This window comes from Capra hircus, chromosome 13 (genome assembly GCF_001704415.2).
Source record: "Capra hircus breed San Clemente chromosome 13, ASM170441v1, whole genome shotgun sequence".
Taxonomy (NCBI): Eukaryota; Metazoa; Chordata; class Mammalia; order Artiodactyla; family Bovidae; genus Capra; species Capra hircus.
The window spans coordinates 75,110,550-75,123,800 of NC_030820.1; the positions used below are offsets into that span (position 1 = coordinate 75,110,550).

At 48.0% G+C, this 13,251-nt stretch overlaps 1 protein-coding gene across 1 annotated transcript in view; it reads left to right on the top strand.

Annotated features, from left to right (window-relative positions):
- The window catches only part of EYA2 (EYA transcriptional coactivator and phosphatase 2), a 257,862-nt gene that overhangs the window by 85,394 nt on the left and 159,217 nt on the right, over positions 1 to 13,251 (top strand). Inside the window, exon 2 of the mRNA XM_018057968.1 lies at positions 2,019 to 2,137. Within this exon, the coding sequence (XP_017913457.1) occupies positions 2,029 to 2,137 (109 nt within the window). The 5' untranslated portion in view covers positions 2,019 to 2,028. The remainder of the gene's footprint in view (positions 1 to 2,018; positions 2,138 to 13,251) is intronic.

Sequence of the window (13,251 nt, forward strand, 5' to 3'; positions counted from 1 at the left end):
ACGACTTGAATCAGTGTCACATGTTATTGGTTGTAGTTTAGTCCTTTGAAAATAGCTGTTTGACATTGTACACATTAATAAAAAACTTTACTCCCCGTGTACATGGTATCATGTGGTATTCGTCTTACTCCCCGTGCACGTGGTATCATACGGTATTCGTCTTACTCCCCGTGCACGTGGTATCATACGGTATTTGTCTTACTCCCCGTGTACGTGGTATCGTGTGGTATTCATCTTACTCCCCGTGCACGTGGTATCATACGGTATTCGTCTTACTCCCCGTGCACGTGGTATCATACGGTATTCGTCTTACTCCCCGTGTACGTGGTATCCGTCTTACTCCCCGTGTACATGGTATCATACGGTATTCGTCTTACTCCCCGTGCACGTGGTATCGTGTGGTATTCGTCTTACTCCCCGTATACATGGTATCGTACAGTATTTGTCTTACTCCCCGTGTACATGGTATCACGTGGTATTCGTCTTACTCCCCGTGTACGTGGTATCATGCGGTATTCGTCTTCCTCCCCGTGTACATGGTATCATATGGTATCCGTCTTCCTCCTTCTGCCTTAGCTCATTCATTATGATAATCTCTAGATCCGTCCGTGTTGCTGCAAGCGACACGTTTTTATGGTAGTATTCCATTGTGTGTGTGTGTGAACCGCATCTTCTTCATCCGTTCATCTGTCGGTGGACACTTAGGTTGTCTCCATGTCTTGGCCGCTGTAAACAGTGCTGCCGTGAACATAGCCGATGCATGTATCTTTGAGCAGCAGACTCAGAGACAGGACAGACTTGTGGCTGTCGAAGGAGGGGAATTGGGGGAGGGCTGGTTTAGGCGTTCGGGATTAGCAGATGCAAACTATTATACATAGAATGGATAACAATGAGTTCCTACTGTATAACACAGGGAAACTATCTTCAATATCCTGTGAGAACCATAATGGAAAATACTATGCCAAAGTATGTATACATGCCATACATATCTATATCTATATCTATATCTAACTGAATCACTTTGCTGTACAGCAGAAATTGACACAAATTGTAAATCAACACAGAGAGCCCAGGCTGGTGCTCTGTGATGACCTAGAGGGGTGGGATAGGCGGAGGTGGGGAGCGGAGGGAGGCGCAAGAGGGAAGGGGTGTGTATATAATTATAACTGAGTCCCACTGATGCATGGCAGAGACCACCACAACATTATAAAGCAATTATGCTGTGATAGAAAAAGTCAACCATACTTCAATAAAATAAATTAAAAAAAAAAAAAAGAAACCTCATTCCCTAACCAAAGTAGGGGTGGAAATTTAAGAATAAGTGCTGACCTAGTGCAAGAGTTATAAAATTGTTCATTAAAAAATGAGAATGACCCCCAGAGATTTGCCCCTTTTCTTTGCTGCCCTCCCCAACACCCCCCCCCCCCATAGCATTTATCAAAATCCTGGGTAATTCAGGAGCTAGCATATTCTTTCTTGATGGGGACCACAGTGCTGGGCTGAGTGCTCTGCTGCCTGAGGGCCGTTTACATATCCATGACATCTTTTGAGCCTTTCTCCGCTTGCACAAGCGACATGTAACACCACATTCAGTCTCTCTTAACTGCAGTCAGTGCCACCTTCTCTCCACGCCTCTGGCTTGTAGGACTCCAAATTCAGTCCTACCTTGCCACCTGTTTCTCTCTGGCTCTCCTGGAAAGTCTCCCTGGCTCACTCCAGCTCAGTTAGATGCCATTTAAAAGGCCCAAATATAATTTTTCTAATGGCAAAATCCAGGAGGAAGGAGGGGAAAGTTTTAATCAAGTGGGTGTATTCTCCGGAGGGGAGCAAGTACTTCATTTCAATTCCTCATTTCCCTCTGATGAAAAGTTCAGTGAATTTTTATGATGTAGAATTTATAAGATGGCTGAGTTTAGGTAATCAGCTTTAATATTTATACTCTTAGGGAAAGAAATGGGAATCATTAGTAAGCATGCATAATTAATGAATAAATTATATTTCCCTTTGTTTTCTTGCAGGTACAAGGAAATGCTAGAACTACTGGTCTCACCCAGCCTTACTGTAAACAGTGATCGTCCGGGGAAACTGAAGCTTAACCGTGCTGACGCTGATGTCTGGACTCTGAGTGACAGAGAAGGTAGGTCTCCTGCTGTGTGTTTTAGCGGGCCTGGCGGTGGTTCCGTTCACCCCACAGAACATGGTAAGGGACTGACGGCCTTAGACACGCATCCTCTCCCAAGAACTGTCATTACGACAATTTCTCTTCCCGTCCAATTAGATTATTGACTCTGGACCAAAACTTTGTACGTTGCTAACAATTTTGTCGAGTCATTAAAGGTAAAAGTGTGCTGGTTCGTGTTCTGAACTTCCTGAATGGTCTCCAGTTCCAAGAAATGCTGACACCTCCACAGGCGCTAGTCAGTTTCAGGTTCCAGGCCCGGCCCCGGGTGTGTCCTGCAGGCTCTGGACCTCTGAGTCCTCTTCTACCACCGCCCCATCCAAGCAGGCGTCCTGTTTACGGGGGGTTGACGTTGGGACAACAAGTCATCTGCCTTTTGCTTTCAGGTCGGGTTGGAGTCAAGGAAGCAGAGGAGAGTTAAGCTGTTTAAAAAATTATTGGCAAATGATGCAGTCAGACTAGTTTTCACTAGAACAATTCCAGCTATTGTTTGCACTGTTTGGGATCTGTCAGCCTTCCTGGTAAAGCTCAGAGTTACTTAGCAAAAGGCATTAAGCTATTATGTTTAACCATTGGGCTTAACCCTTTGTTTGAGCAGCTTTGAAATTTGCTGCTGGTATTCCAAGACCCCTGGCTGTCTCTCCTTCTTTGTTTGTGTTTGAGGCCTGTTCGTGGGGACACAGTGCTATGTAATTGTCATGGAAAACCAAAGAGACATGGTTCTAGTTGAATACAACATCAGAAGGAATTTGCTTTTAAGCAACTCCAGGCTTTGGGGAGTGATTACTGCTGTCACCAAGACAGCAGTCAGTAATGTCTTACATGCTGGTCATGAAGCTGAAACAACCTTGCTGAAAGTACCATCAGGAGGTTCTGGGCTCCTGTGCCAAAGCTGCATAGTAGACCAACACACCCTCGTTCCTCCCAGGCCGGTGGAGCATCTGGATAAGCCATGCTGAGCTGTTTGAGAGTTTGAGATAATTTCTGGAGCCCTGTTCAAAGACCGTCTTCCTTTTCCTTCAGCCTGAAGGCACTAGTCAACTAAAGACTCTTCATTTCAGAGCCAGTAACAACAGAAAAGGGCGTAGACTGCTGAAGGAGGAGGATCCTAGACTGACTCCCAGCCAAGTGACCTTGGGCAAATTGCTCAACCTTCCGGAGCCTCAACTTTCTCACCTATTGAATGGGGAGCTGGGAAACATGACCACTTCGTAGGGTGCTTACTGCAAGGATTAAATGAGGTGATGTTGTGTAAAGTGTTAGTCCTTCAGTTGTGTCTGACTCTTTGCTAGCCCATAGACTTTAGCCCGCCGGCTCCTCTGTCCATGGGATTCTCCAGGCATGGATACTAGAGTGGGTAGCTATTCCCTTCTCAGGGGATCTTGCCAACCCAGAGATTAAACCTCAGTCTCATATATTACAAGCAGATTCTTTACCACCTGAGCCACCAGATTGGAAGCGTGATAAATAAACTTACATCCATTGAATTAAATACCCATAACGGGGACTTCCCTGGAAGTCCAGTGGGTTAAGACTCTGCACTTCCAATGCAGAGGACTCAGGTTTGATCCCTGGTCGGGGAACTACCACATCCCACATGCCACACGACATGGCCAAAAAAAAAAAAAAAAAAAACCCGTCACAGTGGACTCAAATCCGTGGTTGCAAACTTGGCAGCTCACAGCCGAGCCTGGCCCTCAGGTACATCTTTGTTTGATTTATACTGTGTTTTAAATAAAGATAACTTGTAAAAATTGAGAGAGTGCACATAAAAATCTAGATTTCTAGTTTCTCTGGAGAGGCTGAATGCTCTAGAAGTGCTGGGCCTGTGTCCCCACCTGGGAACCTGGCTGCCACCACTGGGGACTGAGGGGCAGCTGTGGCGAACATGAGTGACTGCCACCCCCTCTTGCCCTTCGTTTTTGTGAGCATCTATCTTGAGAGTCCCTTGGACTGCAAGGAGATCCAACCAGTCCATTCTGAAGGAGATCAGCCCTGGGATTTCTTTGGAAGGAATGAGGCTAAAGCTGAAACTCCAGTACTTTGGCCACCTGATGTGAAGAGTTGACTCATTGGAAAAGACTCTGATGCTGGGAGGGACTGGGGGCAGGAGGAGAAGGGGACGACCGAGGATGAGATGGCTGGATGGCATCACTGACTCAATGGACGTGAGTCTGAGTGAACTCCGGGAGTTGGTGATGGACAGGGAGGCCTGGCATGCTGCGATTCACAGGGTCGCAAAGAGTCAGACACGACTGAGCGACTGAACTGAACTGATTCTGCCTCAGGCCCTGTTCAGAGCAATAGAAATCTAGATGAATCCTCCTTCTCCTCCATCACTGTCAAACCAAACCCTTGGCACCTGCTATGTGTCAGGCATTAATGGGTATTAACACTTGAGTGTCTGCAACTCTAAGAAGTGGACACTTGTTTTCAGGTGAGACACAGGTTAAGTGGCTTGATTGAGATGACAGTTTAGTGATTGCCAAATTTGAACCTAAGTAATCAGACTCCAGGGCGTCCCGGGTGGCACAGTGGTAAAGAATATGCCTGCCAGCGCAGGAGACACAGGTTCAACCCCTGGGTCAGGAGGATCCCCTGGAGAAGGAAATGGCCGCGCATGGCAGTATTCTTGCCTGGAAAACCCCATGCCTCGCGGGCTACAGTCCATGAGGTTGCAGAAGGGTTGCACGCAACTTAGAGACTAAATAACAACTGGTCTGACTCGAAAGTCCGTTTTCCTAATTACTGTTTATCATGTAATTATTACACCCCTATTGGGTTATGGGCTTCCCTGGTGGCTCAGACGGTAAAGTGTCTGTCTACAATGTGGGAGAGCCGGGTTCGATCCCTGGGTCAGGAAGATCCCCTGGAGAAGGAAATGGCAACCCACTCCAGTACTATTGCCTGGAAAATCCCATGGACAGAGGAGCTTGGTAGGCTACAGTCCATGGGGTCACAAAGAGTCGGACATGACTGAGCGACTTCACTTCACTTCATTGGGTTATGAACCCATTTTAGAGATGTGGAACTTGAGGCTTGGGGAGTTGAGTAACTGGCTTAAAGTCACACAGCTCGTGGCAGGGCCAGGAATTAAACCCAGTCCCTTGGCTCCTGAGTCTCTGCTTCTAAACTCAAGATCTTAAGGGTCTTCAGACCCCAGATATGCATCCCTCACCCCCAGTGGTGGTACCCACAAACACCTCGCCTCTCTCCTTTTTTGTGACTTGGAGCTGTCTGCACCCTTTCCAATGCCGGGGGAGGGGAGGTCAGCTGGGGCCAAGAGAAAGACTTTGGGGGTGAGCAAAGGGGCAGAGAGAGGTTTCTTCCAAATTCAGACCAGGCAGGGCTGGCAGGGTCAGGTTACACACACACACACATGCACACAGACAATGTACACATGTTTCTTTCTCTTGATTATTGGTGTGGGCAGTGAGCTCTGGGACTCAGCAGGGGACATTCCACTCTAGCTATGGCCTCAAGTGTCAGACTCAGCTACTCTTCCTGCCTGACCTCTGGTCTCCCTCCTCCTGGGCCCACCCCTTCTGTTACAAAGTGACCACAAGGGTCCAGCCCCAAGGAGGACCCCAGGAGGCATGGGCCACAAGGCCTACACTCCAGGAGGTCTGGAGGGGAAACTCAAACCCAAGAAACCCCCCAAGGCTCCCACTGTGTTTCCTACTTTAACTCCTACCTTTTTCAATCCCTAGTCTAGTGGCCTAGTCTCTTGGAGGCTCATTTGCCTCTTCTGTTAAGTAGAATAATTAGTCCACCAAGCTCATGGTTGATGTGAGGTTGAAATGACTTAAAACGTGGAGAGGGCTTGGTGTTTTTAAAAAGTATAGAATCAGATCTAAATTCCTTGCTCTTGGCCAGGGGGCTGTGCTTTGTATCCCTGGCAGCCTCTCAGGCTGGACTCCACCCCATCGCCCCTGCCCTCGGCGCCCAGCCCCCGGCCCTGTTTCTTTTGCTCTAACTGACAAGTCTGGCGCTCCCCTCAGGGCCTTCACACCTGCTGTTCCTCTGCTTGGACCGGGTTTCCTCCCATCACAGGACCATCACTTGATCCTTCAGTTCTTAGCAGGGAGGTCTTTCCTTTCAAAAGTAACCATTTGTTTCTTCATTCATTTGTTCATTCAAGAAATGTTTCCTCGAGCACATGCCCAGCATTGTGTAAGTACTAGGAAGAAAATTCAAAACCTGTGCCTCCTGGAGCCTAACCCAGGGTGCTGGTAGGGCGGGGGTCTGATGGTAACAGTAGATAAGAAAGATATAGAGCATGGTGGATGGTGCCGCGCCCTGTGCTGGGGACACAGAAAGCAAGGTGACATAAGAAATGCGGGGACATGGGATTGCAGTTTTTGTTAGGGGCACTGGAAATAATGTCACTGGGAAGGGAACACTTGAAGAAGGACCTGAAAGAGCAAGTTCCCTGGCCATCTGCTGGTTACGAATCCTCCCTGTAACACAGGGGACTTGGGTTTGATCCTGGTCAAAGAAGTAAGATTCCACATGTCTTGGAGCAACTTAGCTTGTGCACTGCAATGAAAGGTCCCACATGATGCAATGAAGATCCTATGTGCCATAACTAAGGCCCAACACAGCCAATAAATAGATTAATTTAAGGATTAAAAAAAAGGATAAAAGGATAAAAAAAAAAAAAAAAGACCTGAAGGAGGTGTGCGAGAGCACTTCATGGTGACGGAGAGGAAGAGCCTTAGGAGGAGAGGAAATAGCATGTGCAAAGATCCTGAGGCAGCAGCTGTCCCAGAGCACGTGAGGAGCAATAAGGAGGTTGGTGTGGCTGGAGCCCAGTGAGCAAGGGACCAGTGGCAGGGAGACGAGGTCAGAGAGGCACCCAGGATCAGACTCCGTGAGCCCTTGGAAGGACTTGGCTTCTACCCTGAGCGAGATGGGAGCTGTGGGAGGGTTGAGAGCAGATGAGAGATGATCTGATCTACTTGACAGGATCCCTCAGGCTGCACGAGAGAAAGGACTGGGGATGCGCACAGTGGGAGTCCAGGGGCTAAAGAAGAAGAGTTTCAGTAACCCAAGTGAGAGGCCGCGGTGGCTTAGATGCGGTGGTGGTGGTGGAGGGGAGAACAGGCCAGGCTCTGGAGCAGGTGGAGGGGGAAGCCAGCAAACATCCGGCCATGCTGCTCTGCTTATCTTGTTTGTGTTCCTGCTCCCTGCCCGGCGTGTTGTGTTTGCTCACTTGCGTTTTGTCTGCCCCTCCACCAGAACGTCAGTTCTCTGAAGGCAGATCTCACCTGCTTTAGTTGCCTACATATCTGCTGAGAAGAAGGTATGATGTGTAATAAGTGCTCTAAAAATACTTGTCAATAGAAAACAAACTTACAGTTACCAAAAGGGGGTGGGGCAGGGATAAATTAGGAGTTTGGGATTCATACATACTACTAGATATAAAACAGATAAATAACAAGCACCTACTGTATAGCACAGAGAACTATACTCAATATCTTGGGTTTTTTAGTTAATTAATTAATTTCAATGCACCATGTCTTAGTTGCAGCACGTAGGATCTAGTTCCCTGACCAGGGATCAAACCTCGAACCCCTGCTTTGGGAATGTGGAGTCTTAGCCACTGGACCATCAGGGAAGTCCCCGGTAGGCTTTTTTTTTTTTTTTTGGCTGTGCTGCATGGCCTACGGGATCTTAATTCCCTGACTAGGGATCAAACCCACATATGCTGCAGTGAAAGAGCAGTCTTAACCCCTGGACCACCAGGGAAGTGCCTATAGTCAATACCTTGCAATAACCTATAACGAAAGAAAATCTGAATCCCTTTGCTGTACACTTGAAACATTGCAAATCAGCTATACTTCAGCTCTTTAAAATGATACTCACCATGTTTAAAAAGAAGAAAGAGTTGTAAAAGGAATCAAGACAGGAGACTCAGCATTCTGCAAGACTATAGGATGCGGCGGTTAAATGAGCTCCACCCTCCATGATCTCACAGCCTTAGCACAAGCTGTGTCGCCTGTCTGCAGCGCCCTCCCCTGCTGCTGCTGCTTTTTTTTTTTTTTTTTAAGACAATTCAGTTTCTGATCACCAGGTAACACAGTCCTTATAAAAACTTGAATGTTAGGCCAAATTCCCCTTTGCTGCATTTATCCAATCTTAGTGCTTTCCTCCCCTCCCCAGAAGTAACTCCTGTTATCAGTGTTTCGTGTTCCCGTTATTGAAGATTTCTATGTTTAACGGGTGCATAAATGTATATTTCAGTAATTTAAGGAGATACACTTATGTTCTCAAATTCTCCGGTGCACCTAAATCACCTGGGAAGTTCTGTTGGCACACTGGTTGCAGGGCCCCATTCCCACATTTCCGCTTCTGTCATGGTTTGGGGCTGGGGCCCAAGAATTTGCATTTCTAGCAATTCCCAGACAATGCTGATGTTACCAGTCCAAGGACGTGCTTTGGGAACTAGGCTCCAGGACTGATTCTAAACCTGGGTGCACGTTGGACTCTCCTGGGAAATTTTTTGGTAAAAATTTAATGCAAATGTCTAGATCTTACCCCCAAGGAGTCTGATTTAGTTGTTCAGAAATGTGACCCAGGCAGTGAGTTGTTGTGTTTTTTGTTTTTTGTTTTTTGTTTTTCTTTTTGGCTGCCCCACGAGGCATATGGGATCTAAGTTCTCCTGACCAAGGATCGAACCCTACCTGCTGCATTAGAAGCACAGTGTCTTAATCACTGGACCATCAGCGAAGTCCTGAGATGTTTTTAAAGCTCTCCAAATGCACCCAGTTTTATGCACCCAAGGTTAATAATCCCTGCTCTAGATGGTGAATTACTTCAGGACAAAGACAGTTTTTTATTCCTACATATGTATTTAAATTTCTGTTCCTAATTAGCACACAGCTCAGTGCCTGACTTATGGTAGATCCTTAAAAATTATTTATGGTTGGGTGGGTGAGTGAGTGAATGGAGGTGAAGTGGATGCTTGGTTAGGTGGATGGATGGGTGGTGGATGAATAGAGTAGCCTATGGGCTTCCCAGGTGACGCTAGTGGTAAAGAACCTGCCTGTCAAGTCAGGAGACATAAGAGATGCAAGTTTGACCCCTGGGTGGGGAAGATTCCCTGGAGGAGGGCATGGCAGCCCACTCCACTGTTCTTGCGGAGAATCCCATGGACAGAGGAGCCTGGCAGCCTTCAGTCCGTGGGGTCACACAGAGTCAGACAGGACTGAAGCGACTTAACACAAGGAACCACAGATAACTTCAGGTTGATATTGGTTTTGAATCCTTAGTAATGTTTCTTTGACTTCCCCTTACCTCATTTTCCATATGTGTAAAGCAGAGAATAACATGTTCTGGGGAATAAAAGAGATAAGGCCCATGCAGTCCTTAGTAGCGTGCCTGGCTTGTAGGAACCACTTGAGAAATAGAAGCTATCATTTGTTACCATTTAAGGCAAAATTGGATTTGAATTATATCCCGTGTTCTGGAAGGAGGAGAGAAAAAGTTACGGAACTAAGGAAGAAAAGCTGAATCAAGAAAAAAAGAAAAAAAATTTTTTATTTTAAAATGCAGACACATTTTGCAAAAGCTGAGACTATAATCTCATTAAGTGTTTCCTTGGAGAGGTGAAGTCACGCCCTGTGAAACAAGCGGGCTGTCATCTGCACTCAGACCGCCCTGCGCCTCCTCTGCCCCTGGGCGGGCTGTGGTTTCATTTCCAGTTTCAGTCACCGGTTCTAGCCAGGGGCTGGCAGGTTTTCCTTCATTTCCCCCAAGCCAGGTTGAGCTGCCCAGAGCTTTGCCTGGGTCTGGCCTGGGGAGGCACAGATCAACTTGACCTTTACCATTTTGAAGCTTTTTTCAGCAGGCTTCCTGGGGGGCCTCTGCCCCCAGAACGACCTCTACCTGTGCGGTGCACACGCTGGCCTCCTCACACAGTGCCCCCTCCTGCAGTCTCTGCCCGTGGTCTCGGTGCCACTTAAAGCACCCACAGGAGGGAGATGAGCTGATGAAATTTACAGGTACGCACCTTCCGCAGCACAGACCTGCCTCAAGACATCTTGCATTAGAAACTATCTCATCTCATGGGGATCAGTTGGAAGTGGACCCTGGGGCCCAATTAGGCAACATAATAGTGGTGGCTGCCTTCAGAATCATTAGTTTCTTAATCCTCCCAGTGAAAGGAGAGGTTAAAAAAAAAAAATGTGTGAACATTCAAATTGGGTTTACAATGGAAGTGGATTAAGCGAGAGCCCCAGGAGAATAGAAAGCTAATAATAGCTCCTCTGTGTTGATCAGTTACCATTTGGTAGGTACCTGCTTTGCAGCAGCCCTACAGGGATGAGATGGTGCCCCATTTTGTGGATGTGGAAACTGAGGTTTAGGGAAAGGAAGTGATGGACCCAGGGCCATACAGTTATAGTGCAGCAGAGTCAGGATTTGAATTTGACCATTTAGCCCATGTACTTTCTTTGGAAGGAACAATAAGACAACAAATTATGAGACTTGAGTTGTAAATCTGGTCCGCAGGAGGTGCATGGTAAGCATTGTTGAATGAATGAACCCACTGTGTCTGTCTGTGGGTAAGTTACATCACACAGTCACACACACACAGTCACACACCACATGTGCGCTCACACATAGACTCCAGCTCTAGTTTCCTCATGTTCCATTAGATCATTAATATTCCCTTCTTGGCCCCGGTAGGCATTTGTGTTTGTGACTCCTGGAATGAAGATTTATTTTTATGAAGCCAGAATTGGGACTTCTTAGTAATTTGCAATTCCTTATGAGCCTGTGGTCTAAACTCTCTCTACTCGAAGTGGGGTTTCCGGGCCTGCCGTGTCAGCGTCACCTGGGAGCTTCCTTGACCTACAGGCTTGCAGTCTGCGTTTTAATAAGATCCCCGGGCGAATGCTGTGCACAGTCACATTCCAGGTGCTCTTCTCCGTATCCATGCCTTCTTCTGCACGTTGGTACAATTATAATGAAGTTCTTTACCTGTGTATTTGTTTACCATCAGTCTCCCCTGCTAAGTGGGCTTCCCTGGTGGTTCAGACTGTAAAGTATCCACCTGCAATGCAGGAGAGCCAAGTTCAATCCCTGGGTTGGGAAGATCCCCTGGAGAAGGGAATGGCTACCCACTCCAGTATCCTTGCTTGGAGAATCCTATGGACAGAGGAGCCTGGTTGGCTGCAGTCCATGGGGTCACAAAGAGTTGGACATGACTGAGTGACAGATGCTCCCACTTTCACTCCCCTGCTAAACTGGAGTGTCCATGAGTACAGGAACCCTGACTGGTTTTGCTGATTCTTGTAACCCATTACCTACCACATGACTGGCATGTGGAAGGTGGTGAATGAATGAATGAGATCCCCCTAAGGCTCTGGCTATCTGTTTAGCTAATCCTTCTCCCTTCACCCATAGGAAACTGGGGAGGAAGAAGGGACTTAGAGCTTTCAGTTCACAAATGAAGGAGGCTCTCTGCCCCTCCCCTGAGAGCCAGCTGCCCCCGTTTCTGTGTTAACCACATCCCTCGGAGACACGTCATGAAGCTTGGTGTAAATAGATTTGGCTATGGTGAGTTGGGTCACCGGGGCTGTTTTCACCACTGGCAGCGTGGATTTAGTGCTAGTGCTAAGTCGCGTCTTTGCAACGCTATGGACCACAACCTGCCAGGCTCCTCTGTCCATGGGATTCTCCAGGCAAGAATACCGGAGTGGGTTGCCATTTCCTCCTCTACGGGATCTTCTCAACCCAGGGATCGGACCCGCATCTCAGGCATCTCCTGTGTTGGCAGGCAGCTTCTTTACCACTAGCGCCACCTGGGAAGCCCCAGCGTGGATATAAGTCACCATCAACGTGGATATAAGTTGCCATCAGTGATTCTGCCATTGACCCCAGTCTTGTCCATCATGGCGTGTTCCGTGGCATGGCCAAGTCTGAGAACAGAACACTGTGGTCAGTGGGGAGGGTATCGCCACCTTCCAGGCTCTGGATCCCACCAGCATCAAAGGGCTGATGCTGCGACAGCCCGTGGGGTCTTCACCACCCTTGGGGCTCACTTGAGAACAAGAGTTAACATGTCTTCTGCCCCTGTGCTAAGGGTCCCATGTTTGTGATGGGGCAACCAGGAGCAGTATGACCACTCCCCCTCGATTGTCAGCGTGCCCTCTGGGCCTGGGACACTGGCCTTATGGAGAGACTCATGACCGAAGTCTACACTCTCTATCCCTCTGGCAAGCTGGGTGCGATGGGCATGCTGCTGTCCAGGGGGTCATGCCTGCACCCAGGGGCATTGCCAAGTCTGTGGGCCAGACCATTCCTGAGCTGCATGGAATGTAAGTCTAGCTCTGACTTAACTATTTGGAGAAAGCTGTCACAACAGCAGCCAGAGAGTGGTGACTCTGTGGGTCCCTGAAAGGTGTCCAGGGCTACCCCGAGAACCAGGCTGTTCCTGCGACGTGAACAATAGTTCCTCTTCCACCTTTCTTGCTGGGGCTGGCATTGCCCCACGACCACTCCATCAGGCCCTTTCCTGATACGCAGAGGATGTATGGGTCCAACTGCAGCTGGGCCTCCTGGTCCACAGGACTAATATCCCTGGACCCCAGCAGAGGAAGAGAGAGGCTCTCTGCTTTCGAGGAGTCCTTATTCCACCTCTGCACCCAAAGAGTCGAGCATGGCCGTCCTTGACACAGTCCCACTCCAGGGCCCGCAGGAAGGGAAGGAACTTGAGGACCCAGTGTCATCACATCCCATCAGGATTCTCCAGGAGGTCCATGCCATCCTTACCAGGGAAAAAAAAAGGAAGAAGAAAGGGAAAGAGATTATTTTCTATAGAATGCATTCATTTTCCAGGTTCTCAATTCTCCCAGGCATATTGGATTCAAAAAAGTTAAATGTGATACCAGTTTAAAAAAAAAAAAAAAGGAGAAAGCCTGTGTTTTTCAAAAAGTACATCATCTGCTGAAGGAAAATCTTGTAGCACTGACTGAAGGCCTGTTTCTGGCTTGTGCAGTCTTCCTGGGGATTGTTGGGGCGGAAGAGGTAGAGGATAGGAGGTTTGCACGGCCGGAGAGGGAGAC